The sequence below is a fragment of the Cetorhinus maximus genome, chromosome 27, assembly GCF_964194155.1.
Source record: "Cetorhinus maximus chromosome 27, sCetMax3.hap1.1, whole genome shotgun sequence".
Lineage (NCBI taxonomy): Eukaryota > Metazoa > Chordata > Chondrichthyes > Lamniformes > Cetorhinidae > Cetorhinus > Cetorhinus maximus.
In genome coordinates this window covers 25,568,305-25,585,786 of record NC_135905.1, presented here as the reverse complement: position 1 = coordinate 25,585,786, position 17,482 = coordinate 25,568,305, and the positions used below count along the sequence as shown (strand labels likewise).

The window sequence follows — 17,482 nt, the reverse complement described above, 5'->3', positions numbered from 1 at the left end:
TTGCCCAGCCAACAGTTCTGTTGATCTTTTTCTGTTCCTACTGTGGTATAGATGCACACTTTTCTTTTGGCCAACATGTACCAAAGAACTGGGTTTAATCCAAGAGTTACGTGGTAAAGGTGTTTTGAGGCATTAACTTTTTGAGAGGAACTTGTCTCAAATTATGACCACTGTTTATTGGCCCTATGCATTACGAGGAAAGCAAACATTAACTATATATTATATATATATAATAATATATTAATGTTGAAATATTTGCTAAATACTGAGAATTTCTTTCCCAAGGCTGCCTGCTTTCACAAACAGCATTTCATTGTTTTGTACAAAGTAGTAAAAGATTTCACTCTGCAACTAGTGGTTCCCATATGACATTAACTTGATTACCTCTGATCAGCAATTGCCAGTTTCACTTAATGTTGCTTTTTGACATGCTCTCAGCAAGGAAATATCAAGCTGATATAAGAGGTAACTTTAAATAGTGGGTCTCTGAGATTAAAATACAGGAGTGAAATAAAGGATACCTCCTGTGAGGAAGTTTTGACTCATTTTGCATTGCATATGCAGTTGACTCAGTTTTGTGTTGACAGAATTGAATTGTCTAATAATATACAGAGATAAAAACAAAAAACTGCGGATGCTGGAAATCCAAAACAAAAAATAAAAAATACCTGGAAAAACTCAGCAGGTCTGGCAGCATCGGCGGAGAAGAGTACAGTTGATGTTTCGAGTCCTCGTGACCCTTCAACAGAACGGTTCTGTTGAAGGGTCATGAGGACTCGAAACCTCAACTGTACTCTTCTCCGCCGATGCTGCCAGACCTGCTGAGTTTTTCCAGGTATTTTTTATTTTTTGTTTTGAATTGTCTAATACTTTGAACTAAACAACAGAATAACAGTAAAATAAGAATTTAGTGCCTCAAAATTTAATTTCCGAAAATTTGACTTTGAGGAGTTAACTTTATGGAGAAGTTCTCTATATTGAAAGTTCTATTACATTTTATCTTATTAATTCTCTCCAATTTTAATTTTGAAATGGTGAAAATAATACAGCTGTTCCTTTTGCTATTTCTACCATATGAAGTAATTCCACCACATAGCCACCTGTGCTGATCGTGCATTAATTGCATTATCCTTACCAAATAGCTGCAGTTAAAAAGATATTTTTTTACAATCTCATAGAATTGTGACTTGTTTGCAAGGATTTAAGATTTCCGTATCTTTTTCGTATAAAAGAATGTTTCGATGATATTGTGTTCTACTGTAAAGACTAACAAACTAAAAAAAATTGAATGTTAATTATAAATAAGCTACAGTCACTGACTAGTGGTGTTGTTTAAACACTAGGACGTTTACTTTCCAAGGATTGAGAGTTGATGAAGCATTGCGTTCGTACCTAGAAGCCTTCAGACTCCCTGGTGAAGCTCCTGTCATTCACAGATTATTAGAAGTCTTCACAGATCACTGGCATGTATGTACTTTGCAAACTGAAAGAAAAACAGGTTGTGAGCATTTTGAAGCTTGTATGATGAAGATTGTGCTAAAGAATAGTAAAATTGGGCAGGTTCTTGCTGCTAGCTATAACCAGCCCTTCAGAGGCTCTTTGTGTGCCCCTATATTTCTGCTGTTGGTGTACCATCGGGAATGACAGCTGACAGATAAACTACTCGGTCTTTAGGGATGTATGTTTGATCTTTAATAGTATCAGCCACATCCATACAATAAAAGCAAAATGCTGCAGATGCTGGAGATCTGAAATAAAAACCAGAAAGTGATGAAAAAGCTCAGCAAGCCTGGCAGCATCTGTAGAGAGAAAAGCAGAGTTAATGTTTTGAGTCTAATATGACTCTTCAGCTGAAGAGAGGTAGAAATGTGATGGGTTCTGTTGAAAAAGTGGGAAAGGTTGGGTGGAGTATAAAGGGGGAAGGTCAGGGATAGTTTAGAGGGTGAGGGGATTAAATTACAAAAATGTCATTGAACAAAAAGCAAAGAGAGTGGGAATGGTAGTAGGAAAGAAACAGAACATTGGTCCAGATTAAGCGTTAATAGCAGAGTAAAGGTCAGCACTGTCTGAAAACAAAATAGCTGCAAATGTTAACATCAGTACAACTCCTTACAGGTGAAGCAGCAATTTACTTGTACTTTTTTCAACTTAGTCTATTGTATTCGCTGCTCACAATGCGGCCTCCTATACATTGGGGAGACCAAACGCAGACTGGGTGACCGCTTTGCAGAACCCCTCCGTTCAGTCTGCAAGCATAAACCTGACCTCCCAGCCGCTTCTCATTTCAACTCACCAACTTGCTCGCATGCTCACATTTCGGTTCTTGACCTGCTGCAATGTACCAGTGAAACCCAATGCAAGCTTGAGGAACAACACTTCATCTTCCAATTAGGCACTTTACAGCCTTCTGGTCTCAACATTGAGTTCAGCAACTTCAGACCATGAGTTCTGTCCTCCATTTTATATATTTTTCCCCTAGTGCCAGTTTGTGTCTTGTTCTCATGTTTTGCATTCAGGCAACATTGACCTTTATTCTGGGATGAACACACTCTCCAATTTTGCTTTCAGACAGCGCTGACCTTTATTCAGCTACTAAAACGTACCCTAGACCAATGTTTTGTTCCTTTAATAGCATTCCTATCTCTTCTCCCTCACCCTTTAATCTATCACTGACCTACCCCTTTTTGCCCAACTGACCCTCTCCCTTTTTCCAACAACATAAATCACCTTCCTGCCTCTCTTCATTTCCAAAGAAGAGTCATATTGGACTCGAAACATTAACTCTATTTCTCTCTCCACAGATGCTGCTAGACCTGCTGAGTTTTTCCAGCACTTCCTGTTTTTATTTCAGCCACACCCAGTTGTGAATGGTGGTGGGCAATTAAACAACTAACCGGGGGAGGAGACTCCTCCGCCCTCAATAACTGGGGAGCCCAGCACATTAGGGCAAAAGACAAGGCTGAAGTATTTGCATCAACCTGAGTGAATGATCCATCTTGGTCTCCTCCCGAGGTCCCCAGCATCACTGATACCAATTTTCAACCGATTCAATTGACTCCATGTGATATCAAGCTGAAGGCACTGGATACTGCAAAGACAATGGGCCCTGACAACATTCCAGCAATGGTACAGAAGACTTATGCTCCAGAATTATCCGTGCCCCTAGCCAAGCTGTTCTGATACAGCTACAACACTGGCATCTACCCGGCAAGGTGGAAAATTGCCCAGGTATGTCCTGCCCACAAAAAAAAGGACAAATCCAACCCGGCCAATTAATACCCAATTAGCATACTCTCAATCATCAACAAAGTGATGGAAGTTGTCATCGACAGTGCTATCAAGTGGCAATTACTGAGCAGTAACGTGCTCACTGGTGCTCAGTTTGGGTTTGGCCAGGACCAGTCAGCTCCTAACCTCATTAGAGCCTTGGTTCAAGCATGGACAAAAGAGCAAAATGCCAGAGGTGAGGTGAGAGTGACTGCCATTGACATCAAGGCAGCAACTGACATGTGTGGCATCAAGGAGCCCTAGCAAAACTGAAGTCCATGGGAATCAGGGGAAAATTCTCCACTGATTAAAATCATACCTATCATAAAGAAAAGATGGTTGTGGTTGTTGGAGGTCAATAATCTCAATCCCAGAATATCATGGCAGGAGTTCCTCAGGGGAGTGTCCTATGCCCAACCATCTTCAGCTGCTTCATCAATGACCTTCCCTCCATCATAAGGTCAGAAGTGGGGATGTTCGCTGATGATTGCACAATGTTCAACACTCTTTGCGACTCCTCAGATACTGAAGCAGTCTAGGCCCATATGCAGCAAGACCTGGACAACATTCAGGCTTGGGCTGATATGTGGCAAGTAACATTTGTGCCACACAACTGCCAGGCAATGACCATGTCCAACAATAGAGAATCTAACCCTTTCCCTTTAACCTTCAATGGTAGTACCATCGTTGAATCCCCCACAATCAACACCCTGGGGGTTACCATTGATCAGAAACGTAACTGGACCAGCCATATAACCAATGTGGCTACAAGAGCAAGTCAGAGGCTGGGAATTCTGTGGTGAGTAACTCACCTCCTGACTCCCCAAAGTCTATCCACCATCTACAAGGCATGAGTCAGGACTCTGATAGAATACCTTCCACTTGCCTGGATGAGTGCAACTCCATCAACACTCAAGTAGCTTGACACCATCCATGGCAATGCAGCCCGCTTGATTGGCACCCCATCCAGCACCTTCAACATTCACACTCTCCGCTACCGACACACGGTGGCAGCAGTGTGTACCATCCATGACCTCTACACCCTAAAAGGACAAGGGCAGCAGATGCATGGGAGCACCACCGCCTGCAAGTTCCCCTCCAAGTCACTCACCATCCTGACTTGGAACTATATTGCCGTTCCTTCAATATCGCTGGGTCAAAATCCTAGAACTCCCTAATAGCACTTTGGGTGTACCTACACCACATGGACTGCAGCAGTTCAAGAAGGTGGCTCAATACACCACCTTCTCAAGGGCAGTTAGGGATGGGAAATAAATGCTGGCCTAGCCCACATCCTGCGAAAGAATTAAAAAAAGTATATAACAGAGTGGCAACATTTCCCAGTGTGGCATGTCCCAGCCTCTGTGCTATCAAAGGGCATGCGAACATATGAATTAGGAGCAGGAGGAGGTCACTTGGCCCCTTGAGCCTGCTCCGCCATTCAATAAGATCACGACTGATCTGATTTTAACTTCAACTCCACGTTCCCACCTGCCCCTGGTAACCTTTCACCCCCTTGCTTATCAAGAAAGGAGACGCGAGGGGGGAGATATATTGCTTTAAAACAAGAGGAAGAGTGGTTGGTAAAAACCTGAGTGCCCTCGTTGACCGTCTGATGTTAACTTAATAGCAGCTTTCATGGAGAGCGGGTGCATATTATATTTATTTCTTGATTGGGATTACTGTAATTCATGATGAAAAGGCTTAAGAGCAAGGGAGAGAGAATTTTTGACAACTTAATTTAATGTTTCTAAATTCAATTTAATTTTAGTTGAAATCGTACTAAAAAAATAACAAGTTCCTGCACTGTTTGGAAAATGTATTCAATTTGATCTGCTGGCTAATTCTTTATTTGGATAAAATTAACTTAACTAATTGCTCACTGTATTGTTTTCTCACTATAAGTTGAACAGCAAGTTTGTTTAGTTTGATGTTTTTATCCATTGCTGCATTTGATTGCGATGAAAATGCTATCTAGTAAAAAGAAAAAAGTAAAATACTGCGGATGCTGGAAATCTAGAACAAAAACAAAAATACCTGGAAAAACTCAACAAGTCTGACAGCATCTGCGGAGAGGGATACAGTTGACGTTTCGAGTCCGTATGACCCTTCATCAGAAATTTTCGAAACATCAACTGTATCCCTCTCTGCAGATGCTGTCAGACCTGCTGAGTTTTTCCAGGTATTTTTGTCTTTGCTATCAAGTAAATATCTTCACAGTCATTGGCTTCAAGTTTTCAATAATGGCTGGTGTTGGAGGAAAACGAGGATCTTGTGTAACTGAAAGCAAAGCATGACTTTGTGTATGAAAATAGTTACCTGTGTGTTGAATTTAGCTGAAAAACATCCTTTTGAACCAATTGTCTAATTTTTTTTGTGGGAAATTTCTGCATTTGCTTCTTCCTCTTTTCAGAAAATTAATGGCACACCATTTTCCAACAATGATGCCTGTTTTGCACTTGCCTACGCTGTAATAATGCTCAATACAGACCAGCACAATCACAATGTTCGTAAGCAAAATGTGCCAATGACATCAGAGGTGAGTGGTCAGAGGCTTTATTAGTAAATTAATCTTGCAAATACTAATTTACTTCCCCTGAAATAGATACAACAGTCATGTTTTGTTGTTGGTAAGATAATAGAACATGAGAAATATGGAAACTAGGAAAGGCTTTCCAGCTCAACCTCTGCAAATAAATGTGTGACCTGTGGACTTGACGAGTGCAAAAACTACTGGATACTGTCCTTGTAAGCATTTATGATACAGGAGCCAAATTAGTTATGTTGTCTTCCTCCAGCCCTGCTACAAAGAGTCATAGAGTCATAATGTCACAGAAGGAGCAATTCTGCCCATCAAATACATGCCCTGTTGTGCTTCATTCTGTCGACCCACCCATTATTCGTAGCAGTTTATATTCTGTAAGAAGGTTAATTCTTAATGTTTTGTTGATACTTTTGACATAAGAATTAATAATAGCACAGGATTGTCTTCATTGCAAGTTAGAATTAGAGAGCATTTTTGTTTGGGATATTTGCTGTTACATTGCAGTCTGTTATTCTGAGTTAAACTGGTTGTTATGGTAAGCTGAATGAGTTGAACTTCGGAAGCAAAATTGCATTATCAAGACAGCTCATCCCTTCTGGAGAAGGGATAATTATATCCACTGCCTGGCTCTTCTTCACAGATGGTAGTGAATGTGCAAACTCCACAATTCTAGTACTTGCTGTTTGGTCACAAGAAAGCGGGCTTTTAGTCCAGGTGTAATTTGTTTCCCGGGTGTCCTGAGTAAGACCGTCGGCTGAAAGCAGAGGGTGGGAATTGCTGCCCTATCCACAGATTAATTGGTAATAGGAACTTAAAGCAAGCTATCAGCATCGTATTACTCTTTTGTAAAGAAGGCGAATGGTGGCCAGTAGATGTTAACAAAATATTCCATTTGTACTTGAATGATGACTGAAAACAGAATTTCACCGCCATACCAAGATATGTTGTTTGTAATTTTTAAGCATTGTGTCCTGACCTAATTTATTTTGTATTTTTAATATCTGAGCCAATTGCTTTAAAATAGGCAATCAATCTACCTGATTTTGTCAATTTTAAATTGCTACTGTCAGTTGAAAAGAGGGGAACTTTAAATATCCCCATCAGCCTGATGCTTAACTAAAGTTTTAAAGACCTCTTGCCACCTATCTTTTGCACGTCAGTTAACTTGATTGTAATTTGCTCACACATTGTAGAGCAGTTAGGGTTCCAATGCTTCTCTTAACATTCATGATCAGTTAAGCACTATTCATGGCAGTGTAATTTGCAAGGAGCATTGCCATCTCTTTGGGAAAGTTTAACCCATAACGCCATCATGTGGCTGCCAAGAAAAATTTGTTTTAGTTTAAAGGGGACCACATTTTGCAATGTGTTTCTTGTATATTTTGGTTTCTGGTTGAATTGCTATAAGTTAGAAACAGAGATACTTGCATTTCTTACGTATCAGTTTGATACATTGTCTCAACAGAATTTGGATGTTGGGTGCTTTGAGAAGAATAAGAATATAATGCCTCTCATATGCTCAAGGATGTGGCATTGTCTTTGCAGCCAATGAATTACTTTCGTAGCCATTGTTTTGTAGGCATGTATGGCAGCCAATTTTCATGGATCAAGATCCCACAAATAGCAAATGATAATCGGGTAACCTGGCGTTGGCTAAGGGAGCAATGTTGGCGAGGATTCTGGGCCAAACCTTTCTTGTTCTTTGAATAGTGTCGTGGGATCTGATCTCACAGCTGGGGCTTTGGCTTAACATCTCATCTGAAAGGTGATCATTGATCAACAGCACAGTACTGTGTGGAATTGTCGGCCTAGAGCTATTGTTAGAACCCTTGTGGGGCTTGATCTCTCTGCCTTCTGATTTGGAGGCAGCACTACTACAATCGTGCAGAGTGCAAGTTGGGGTCCTGTCAGGTGCCACGGTGGCAACATCATTTGCACCGTTGAAATTGGTTGTCACATAGTACAACCCAGAATAAATTCAGGTAGCCATTTACTGTCACATCTTGGTGGGTCATACACATAAAACACAAAGTCAATTGAATTTTTTGTTCTGTAATACCTGAGAGGCTTATCCTTTTTCAAGGATTTCCCTCATCATTATGTTTATGGTGTAATTAGTTAACAATCTCCTCCCAAGTAAAGTGCAGCCATTTAAAAATAACAGAGTGAGCTTTTGAAGAAATATGCCTTTTGATGCCCATTCCGAGCTCTGTACAGACTGAAATTATTGCTGAGAATTCTAAGATCATTAACTTTATTAAATAATTCATGTTGTGGGTTTCAATTTTACCAACGTTGCAATGATCTACACTGAAGTCTACCTACTAAAATTCCAAGTGAAAGATATCTTTGAAGGTCTAAAGTAATTACAGTTGTTCACTATAACATAAGCTTTTAAACCCCTTTACATACCTAAAATGGTGCCATGTTTCATCAGATCGCCTGCTTGACCTGTTCCATGAAATCATTTTAATTAACTGAAAGCTCAAATGCGTACAAGGACTGCACCTGTCCTTCATGTTGTTTATAGTTAAGGAAATTGAGAGATATATTTTCAATGTTACTACATTAAGGTGACTTTACAAGAATTTTACTATGCGTCTTATCCACCGATTTTTAAAATATTGTTTTGGGTAGGTGGTGGCATTATCAACTACTTTGCAATTTATATCAAGAATTTTTGGTCTTATTTTTGGTACCTTTTTTCCTGCTGCAGCAATTCAAAAAGAATTTGAAAGGAGTCAATGGCTCTAAAGATTTTGACCAAGATATGTTAGAGGACATCTATAATGCAATCAAGTAAGTTTGCTTCACTAAAAGCTTCTACTTCTAGTCGGGTTCTAATTATCTTACTACCTTCATAGTTTTAACAGCAATCTACAGAATGAGCTGCAGCCAATGGGAATATTCTTCTCAGCAGTTTTTAAATCATGTTTTAGAGCTGAAATTTATAGGATGGAGGGTAGTTAATAGGGATTCCTTACTAACCATTATGTTTAAACAGACTGATTTATATTAATATTCCCGAGAGAATTACACAGGAGTATCACTTGTCACAGGAATTGTGGGTGTATTTACAGTGCTGGTGAAGCCCTGCATTGATAGCTGGTGCATATTTGAAAACTATAAGATGCAAAATTTCCTCATCAAACTTGGCTGTAAAAGTCAATGAAAAATTATTTCATCCTGAACTGAAGTTTCCTGTGAATGCATCCTCAATTGCTCTCACTCTTTTTGCTTCCTTTTATCCCCCTCTCTCTCTCTCTTCCTCGGTTCTCTCTCTCTCACCATCTGTCCCCTCCTCTCTCATCCTTTTCCTTAGAGGGCAACAGCCCTGCAGTCCAGGTAGAGACAGAATAGTATGTATATGTCAGTTGTCTGTATCTGTCGGTCTGAATCTGTATCAGTCAGTTGCTCTGAAGAAGTCATACGAGCTTGAAACGTTAACGCTGTTTCTCTCTCTGCAGTTGCTGCCAGACCTGCTGAGTCTTTGCAACATTTTCTGTTTTTGTTATACTAGAGGCAGAATAGTTTTGGCCGTTGAGGCATGTTTGGAGTGGGTGTCATTTCAATTGCTGTATGTTGGAGGTAGGGTGTCTGCAGTCTGATACTTGGATGTAGAGACCAGAGGCATTGGCAGCTTCAGGTTCTGTCACTGAGTATGTATCAGTCAGTTGCTCCAAGTTAGACTGTTTCTTTCCTCCTACACCTAATGCAGATTTAAAATTTAAGAAAATTCCTTGGTAGTGTTCAGTGCTTTGTCAGCAAATGTGCACCAGATTCAGCTGCAGTTCCTGTTACACTTTCCTTTGGTCAGGACCTTCCTGAGGGATGCGCAGTACTACTCCTTATTGACCCCTGCCTGATTTTCCACAAGTCTGAGGAGATTATGGCCAATTATACCCTGCTCAGCTCCTTGGCTGAAATAAGCAGCTGAAAAGATATGTATTCATTTAGCAACCTATCATGTCTTCAGGAAGAACTAGGCAAAGAACTAGGGATCAAACTTCAAATTTCCTTATTTATTGACCTCAATGCTGTACTGTTCGCTGTATTTACCCACTGTGAACTGTTGGTGTAATTTTATAAAGTAGCTCCCTTTTTAAAGAAAAAGCATTCCAGAGCTAATAGCAGTTTTCAATTGGCTAGAAGGATGAAGTGTTGCCTTTAGAGAGAGTTCAGTTGCAGTTAGAGAGAGTGAACCTGTTGGTGACCTGTTTCAGAAATGTAAAAAATTTATCTAATTCACTTCAAGGGCAAATCACTTTGGTCAATAATTGAAAGACCACCGCGCGAGTATGAGTAACCATGTAACAAGCTAAAGCAATATTTGCCTGCTGGCATTTGCTTTAGTTCATATGTTCCTCATAAACCTGGGTAGCTGTGATGTGGTTTTAAAAATAGAACTGGGTAGTATTAAAGCTGTCATATGTTTGCAAGCTATTTATATGTTACCTTCCTATCATGGGAGTTATTTCACCTTGGTCATGTATACAAAATGGTTCACACAAGTTTGTACATTTAGATACTTTAATATTGGTAAATTTATATAATGTTTTAGAAAAGGAAGAACTTGCCAAAGATTCTAGAAAAATGGTAAAGAAAATATTCTTGATTTAATTTAGCATAATGCCAGGTATTGGTTACTTTAAAGATTAAGAGCTCAAAGTGCCTGAGATGCAGGATGTTCTTACTTTAGTCTCAGGTGGTTTTAATCTGGGAACACATGCAATTCATAATTATTGAAAGCTATTTTACTTTCTCATTTAGTATTAAAAACTTTTTATCTATGCCACCTACAGAGATTAGTGAGAGTTGTTGACTCATGGGAACATTTTATATTTCTAAAATTAACTCGGAAGGAAGAGCAAAGTATTTATATAGCAACTTAGCAAATCCTCGGAGCATCCAATGCATTTTGTGTCCAATGAATTAATTTCTAACTTTAGCTGCTCTTGTTATGTAGGGACACGGGCTGGATTTTTTTTGCACAATCTAGTGCTGTAACTGAAGATTGAAAGTTGTTAATGAGGATACTTGTACTGTATATGCCAACTTGAAAAACTGCACATAGCTACTGAACAGGTTGAAAAAGCCACTAAAAGCTCAAAACACCCCATCAGAAACAGCTCTTGAATATCGGCTGGCGACCAGGGTCATCAGTTTATAGTTACTGAATATGTTAAATTCTTGTTATTTTGTGGGTTCTAGGATTTTTACCAGTGTTTTCAGAATCACTTTTGGTTCATTTATTTACGAAAACTGAAACCTAATAGGCTTGCCCGACTGATTTTTTTATCAGAAATGCTGATGCCTGATGTGAATGCACTCCGTGGATTGGAACTAGAAAATTCTTGGCCTGTATGGCTCAGTATTATAGCAGGTGAAGCATTTGCCCAATGAAATGCCAACATTTCTTAAAGTCTTATCTTAATAGATTCACTGATGCTTTCTACTATAGAGGTCCCTATAGATCCCTACTATAGAACAAATGCTGATTAATGTTGATTAAAACACCTAACTAAAAGACAAGAGTAGTTGTAAAAGGTTTTGAAGGCTACAGAACGATATTCACAATAATAACTAAAGTTTGTTTTAATTGTTTGCAGTGACTTCATTTTTATAGCCATGTTTGATGTTGGTCCTTCTGTTTTGTGGGTCCTTTTTGGTTCAGATGAGTGTTAATTGTACCTAATTAACCTGTACAACCTTGATATACGGTATACAAATTGGAAAATAAACTTCTCTCTGCAATCTCCACCACCCCCAAATGAAACCTTCGCAAAATTTGGAGGAAATAATTATTTCAGCATTCAGGATAAAGTGATGGTTGGGAAATAGGCTGAAATAAAATTTACTTATTATTTACAGAGTCAGGTGTGTCCTAACCTCCTTGGGGTGCTATATTAGTACAATATGTAAAATAATTTTCATCCTTTTTATTACAGGAATGATGAGATTGTGATGCCAGAGGAACAAACTGGTTTTGTGAAAGAGAACTATGTATGGAATGTACTTTTGAATCGTGGGAGCTCATCAGAAGGCATTTTCCTCCACGTACCTCCTGGAAGCTACGATCATGACTTATTCACCATGACTTGGGGTCCCACCATAGCTGCACTTTCTTATGTTTTCGACAAGAGCTTAGATGAAACTATAATACAGAAGGCAATATCCGGTTTCAGGTAAAAATTTTGGAACATTAATCTAAACACTTGTGCCTTAATAATACATTATTATACACGAGGGATCTCCGTAGTAGAAAGCAGGAATTCATGTTTGTCCAAAGTGTGTAAATAGAACAAATGCTACAAGAGCTCAGTCATGCTATAGCTGAAATCTGTGGAACAGTGATAACTGATGTGTGTATGATGCTGAAAATGGGAACTTCTGGAAGATGAAACACTCTGCTTCACCTCTTGCTTTAATCAAATTTGTTCCTTATTCCAACACAAAAGAGTTTCCAGCACTGATTGCATTTGCAGTTTTGATTTGTAATGTTCTGCAATTAAATAATTCATCTGTAAGCCAAACCTTTTATTGAATCTTTGTGTAGTCTAATTATGCTTTAGAAGGATTGGTATCATCAGTAGCTCTTATTGATCAGACATATATCATTTAACTTGAACTTATTTATTTAGGTATCTTATTTTTTGTGTATTTCTACAGTGTTCACTGAAATTATGAATAACTCTTATGTTCCATTACAAACTAAATTTGATCATTTAGTTAAATGTACGATCAAATCATACTCTGCTTTGTTTTAACCCTGAAGAAGGTTAAACATAAAGACCTGATTAATCTTTCTGTGCAGTGATCATTTTTCTTTCTCCCATGTTCAGAAAATGTGCAATGATCTCGGCTCATTATGGACTAAGTGATGTGTTTGACAACCTTATCATTTCCCTGTGCAAATTTACGGCTCTTAGCAGTGAGGTTGGTAGTCTTCATTGTTTCACCTAACTAGTATTCCTTTTGAAAGTTACTGAGGTAATTTATACACTGTAACACATGTGCTTTGAATTTGTTAACAATAGTAATGAAGAAATTTATTTAAATTCAAGATTTGTTTTCGGATCAAGAGTTTCACCTCATTTGAATCTTTTGCTCCCTGTTATAGGAGTTTGGTTTAAATGGCAGTTGGTTTTATTATATGGTGCAGTATTCATGATGGGATAATTTACAGTCTGGAGTCTTCCACTCCCCTCTTGATGAGGAATAATGTAGCATAATTCCTAGGCACATGTAGACAAAATGTGATATGTGTTCTATTTTGATATGTTGGTAAACTAAACTAGCTGGACCTAGTTAATGAACAAGAAACAAAACTAAAACTAAAAAATCATTTGATTTTTGAAACTATCCAAAATTCATTTGATTCAACTATAAATGATGTGGTAGAAATGGTGACAAAATTGCTTCAAGATATCTATATGTGTGGGTGCCAGGCTATGAAAAACAGTTTCTACAACTTTGGGACCTAGTTTATGGATACCAGGCTCCCAGAATCTAGATAACAATATAAAAGCAGTCTAAGAGAAACATTGGGTGAAGCGTAACAGCCCATATTTTAGCTTTGGCTCTTCTGCTTAAACATAACTGACACCAGGAAGCATAATTTTCTTGTTAAATAACACCAGCACATTTATTACATCATTAGCCACATTGTTCATCCTTAAATAATCTTTAGCTCTCCCCTTTTAGTGCATCTTTAACAAGTGGGTTAACAGTAGATGGTGCACTGTTTGAAACATGAAGAATATAGAAACAACTTCAACCTTATAATTTTTGTCACAGTCCTTCACTGTCACATGATCCATTCAACAAACTCCATTGTCTGATGGAGGCAGGGAAGTATGTAAATAACTTAATTCATGAAATATATTCGGAACTTTCAACATCAGATGCATTTAGGTACAGTGTTGTTGGAAGTATGTTAAACTTATTTGCTTACTTTTATTTGGCAATTCTTGAAAACAATTTCAATTAAAGTTTTAGAGAAATTGTTAAATTTTTGAACTCTTGGTACTGCAAATACATTTTTCTAGTCAATCGTGATAATCCAATTCAAAGTTGTAATGCCCACGTTTAAATGAAGAAGAAATCCAGCTAGGATATCAATATAGAGCTCACATCACATTTTAAAATATGCATCATTGGTTAGGCATTGTGTCCAACATATGCCTGGCAATTATACTGCATTATTCATCACCCAGAGAGGAGTGGGAAACTGCAGACTGTAAATCATCTCATCATGAATATTGTACCATATAATAAAATCAACTGCCATTTATAGTAAACTCCTATAACAGGAAGCAAAGGATTCAAATGAGTTGAAATTCTTGATCCAAAATCAAACCTTGGATTTAAATTCATTTAAATACATTTTCTGTTTCAATTTAAATCTTCCATATTTAAATGTGGGCATTACAACTTGAATTGGATTATTAAGATTGCCTAGAAAAATGTATTTGCAGTACCAGGTGTTCAAAGATTTAATGATTTCTCTGCTAAAACTTTAATTGAAATTGTTTTTGAGAATTGTCAAAAGTAAGCAAATAAGTTTATATCGGAGCGAAATCTTCAGGAAAGTCCGGAATTAATTAAAACTTTATGCAAAACACCACTGGACTATTTTAAGGTGAGGATGTTTTGAACACAAAAATAAATGACTGCGTTTTATATGTAATGGGGTTTTAATATGCTACAGATATAATTTGAGAATTTAGTAGACTTAGTCCTGTGAGCATTGGGCACTTAGGTTGTGGACATTGACAGCATCTACAAATATGATGTGAAAGTTAAAATGCGCAGTTAAAAATAATTTTTCTTTACACTACATAAATGTACTGATAATAAACTTTTTGCATTTAAAAAAAATAATCTATTGAAATCAAACACCATAAAATAGCCGGCACTGAGGGGAATTAGTACGTAAATAAGAAAATTAAACTTTTGAGTTGTGGAATTGAGGAGTAGACTGCAGTAAACCTATACCATAGACTTCAAAAAAAATTAGACATTTGATAGTGCGATGATCTAGAGATATCTCTCTCCTCTTAATTCAGGTTGAATTTTACCACTAACCTACAGCACCTTTCAAGATTCAGATCTGCCAAATATAATTACCTGCCAGTGGGTCATTTCACCAGATCTTAATACTGGAGTGAACACATGAGACTTGAGTTTAGCTCATGCTATCGATATCGTCCCCATTCTTAAATTTGGATTAATATCTGTTTTGATAAAACAATGGACATTGATTTCTGCTACCTCACTTAATGGACCTGCTGCTGAACAGTGTTCGTCAGTTTGAGAACATGGTGACAGTATTTGCTCCTCCTCATTGGCTTCATGCCAGCAGTTTTTCCTTCCCTTTTGCCTCAAGTTTCTGTCCTTCTCACTATAATCCACATTGTTCATGTTACTCTCTTGCCTACGTCACTCAAAATCTAATTGAGACTTATGCTCTTTTGGCTGAATTTCTCTTCTTCCTTTCGTGAGTTGACAACCATGCCAACCTAGGCTCAACAACTTTTGATTAAATCAGCTACATTCGCCATGCTTTTTTTTTTGCTGTTAATCCACTGTATTGTGTTCTCTTCCTGCAGACTGTAGAGAATCTTCCAAATGTTTTTGGTAGCAATGCAAAGGCTCAACTTGCAGCCAAGACGGTGTTTAATTTGTCGCATCGTCATGGTGACATTCTTAGAGAGGGGTGGAAGAACATTATGGATGCAATGCTGCAGCTTTTCCGTGCTGAGCTTTTGCCCAAAGCCATGGTGGAGGTAAGCATTTCTTGAAGTACTTCTTGTTGTTAAATTAAATTCTGATCAATAATTGTGATAACCTGTGCACAAAGAAGAAAAATGATGAGTTTATAATAAAATATATGGCCGTTGTGATGTTTGTTTTCTGAGATCAATGACATTTAGTCTCTGGCAAACATAACAAAATCAAGATAGCTGTTGAGATGGCAACAAGAGCATGTTTAAAATATGACCATAAATTTTGCGGAAAATGTTGCTGTAAAACACTTCGGGAGTGAAGGATATTTTCACTGCTCAGTTGGAAAATGATTGGCTTAAGTAAAGAATAAATACACGCAGTAATTGGCAGCACTCTTTCCCCACCCCCAACCCAACATATTCTTCAATGCAGAGGCTGCAGTGGTTTAATAAAGCAGCTGACTGCCACCTTCTTGAGGACAACTCGAGATGGACAGAAATGCCAGCCTTGCCAGTGATGCCCATATTGTAAGAATGAATAAAATAAAATTAAAAATCAGAATTAGAAAGGTGCATTCACTTATGACAACTGAATAAGATTGGTGAGTTCCAAGAATTATTTCAATAACATGCAGGAACATCCAAACTGTTGAAAACATGGTTTGATGTCATTTCAAAATCCCTGTACAAGAATGTTTCTCCCTTCCGATTAAATTAGCGATGCCTATAGTATCTGGGAACATTGTGCATGAAATGTTGAAGTGAAGATTTGTGGCATTGGACCATCTCTCAAAGCCAATAAGATATGTTCAACAGAAGTCGAATAAAAGCTAAGGCAGGAAAGGCTGGAGCTATGCAGCAATGCCCACCAACATCTGAAAAGAGCCAATGTTGGTTAATATGTGTATGGAAACCATTATTCAGGAATCTCATTGAAACATACAAGATTCTGGAGGGGTTTGACAGAGTAGACACTGAGGTTCTGTCCTTGGCTGGGGAATTTAATCTGGGGCACAGTCTCAGGATAAGGACTTGATCATTTAGGACTGATATTGAAGAGGAATTTCTTCACTCAAGGGTTATGAATCTTTGGAATTCTATATGACAGAGGGTTGTGGATGTTCCAATGTCGAACTGATTTAAGGCTGAGATAGATAGATTATTGGTCTCTCAGTGAATCAAGGGATCTGGGGCCCATGTGTGAAAGTGGAGTTGAGGTAGAAAATCAGCCATGATTGTATTGAATGGAGGGGCAGGTTCGCCAGGATATGGTATACCCCTCCTCTTCCTTAGTTTTTAACTCAAGGAAGACATGTGAGACCAGCGTAATGTGGGAGGGAGCTCTACTAGTGGGAAGTTAGCTCTACTAAGTTTGTCATTAAGAGACAGCTGATTGATTTAATGGCAGTGTTAAAGATCTGGAAGAATTGACGCGTACACACAAAGGTTACCTCATTCAGGCTTTGAAAAAGTATGACAAATACCTGAGGTGAGTAAAGTAGTTCCATGATAGAAGAGAACACTGGAATGTGAGTGGGAGCAACAGCTCCGATCAAAAATTGATAAAATTGGTGTTCAGACTGGAGGGCTGGGGAGGGTGCAAGGGATCGGGAGATGAAATGCTGTGCTGAAGTGTGAGTTGAGCTCACCACAGATGACCAGGGATGGAAAGTTGGATTGGAACGAGGTGGGGCAGTTGAATTATTAGCCAGTGTGAGGTGGACTCACTGAATGGCAATGTTTAAAAAATGGTGATCTAGTCTGCTTTTGGTCAACAGGAAGTAAGATTATTCAAGATTTTTAATAGCAATTGATATTGTTCAATGTCTTATTTTGATGAAACAAAATACACTCTATCAGATTATAATATTGGTACCAGCACAAAGAAACTTTATGCAGAAATGCCTTGAGGACACAATTTTAATTTAACTATTTTCATTTT

General features: G+C 38.2%; 1 protein-coding gene across 5 annotated transcripts in view; it reads left to right on the top strand.

Annotated features, from left to right (window-relative positions):
- Nucleotides 1-17,482, top strand: part of gbf1 (golgi brefeldin A resistant guanine nucleotide exchange factor 1) — a 200,391-nt gene that overhangs the window by 150,322 nt on the left and 32,587 nt on the right. For 4 of the 5 annotated variants that reach the window (XM_078530924.1, XM_078530927.1, XM_078530925.1 and 1 more), the window contains exons 19-24: nucleotides 1,344-1,467; nucleotides 5,681-5,806; nucleotides 8,529-8,611; nucleotides 11,761-11,997; nucleotides 12,655-12,748; nucleotides 15,424-15,600. In XM_078530924.1, coding sequence (XP_078387050.1) covers nucleotides 1,344-1,467; nucleotides 5,681-5,806; nucleotides 8,529-8,611; nucleotides 11,761-11,997; nucleotides 12,655-12,748; nucleotides 15,424-15,600 — 841 coding nt within the window. The remainder of the gene's footprint in view (nucleotides 1-1,343; nucleotides 1,468-5,680; nucleotides 5,807-8,528; nucleotides 8,612-11,760; nucleotides 11,998-12,654; nucleotides 12,749-15,423; nucleotides 15,601-17,482) is intronic. The other variant, XM_078530928.1, reaches the window with a different exon arrangement.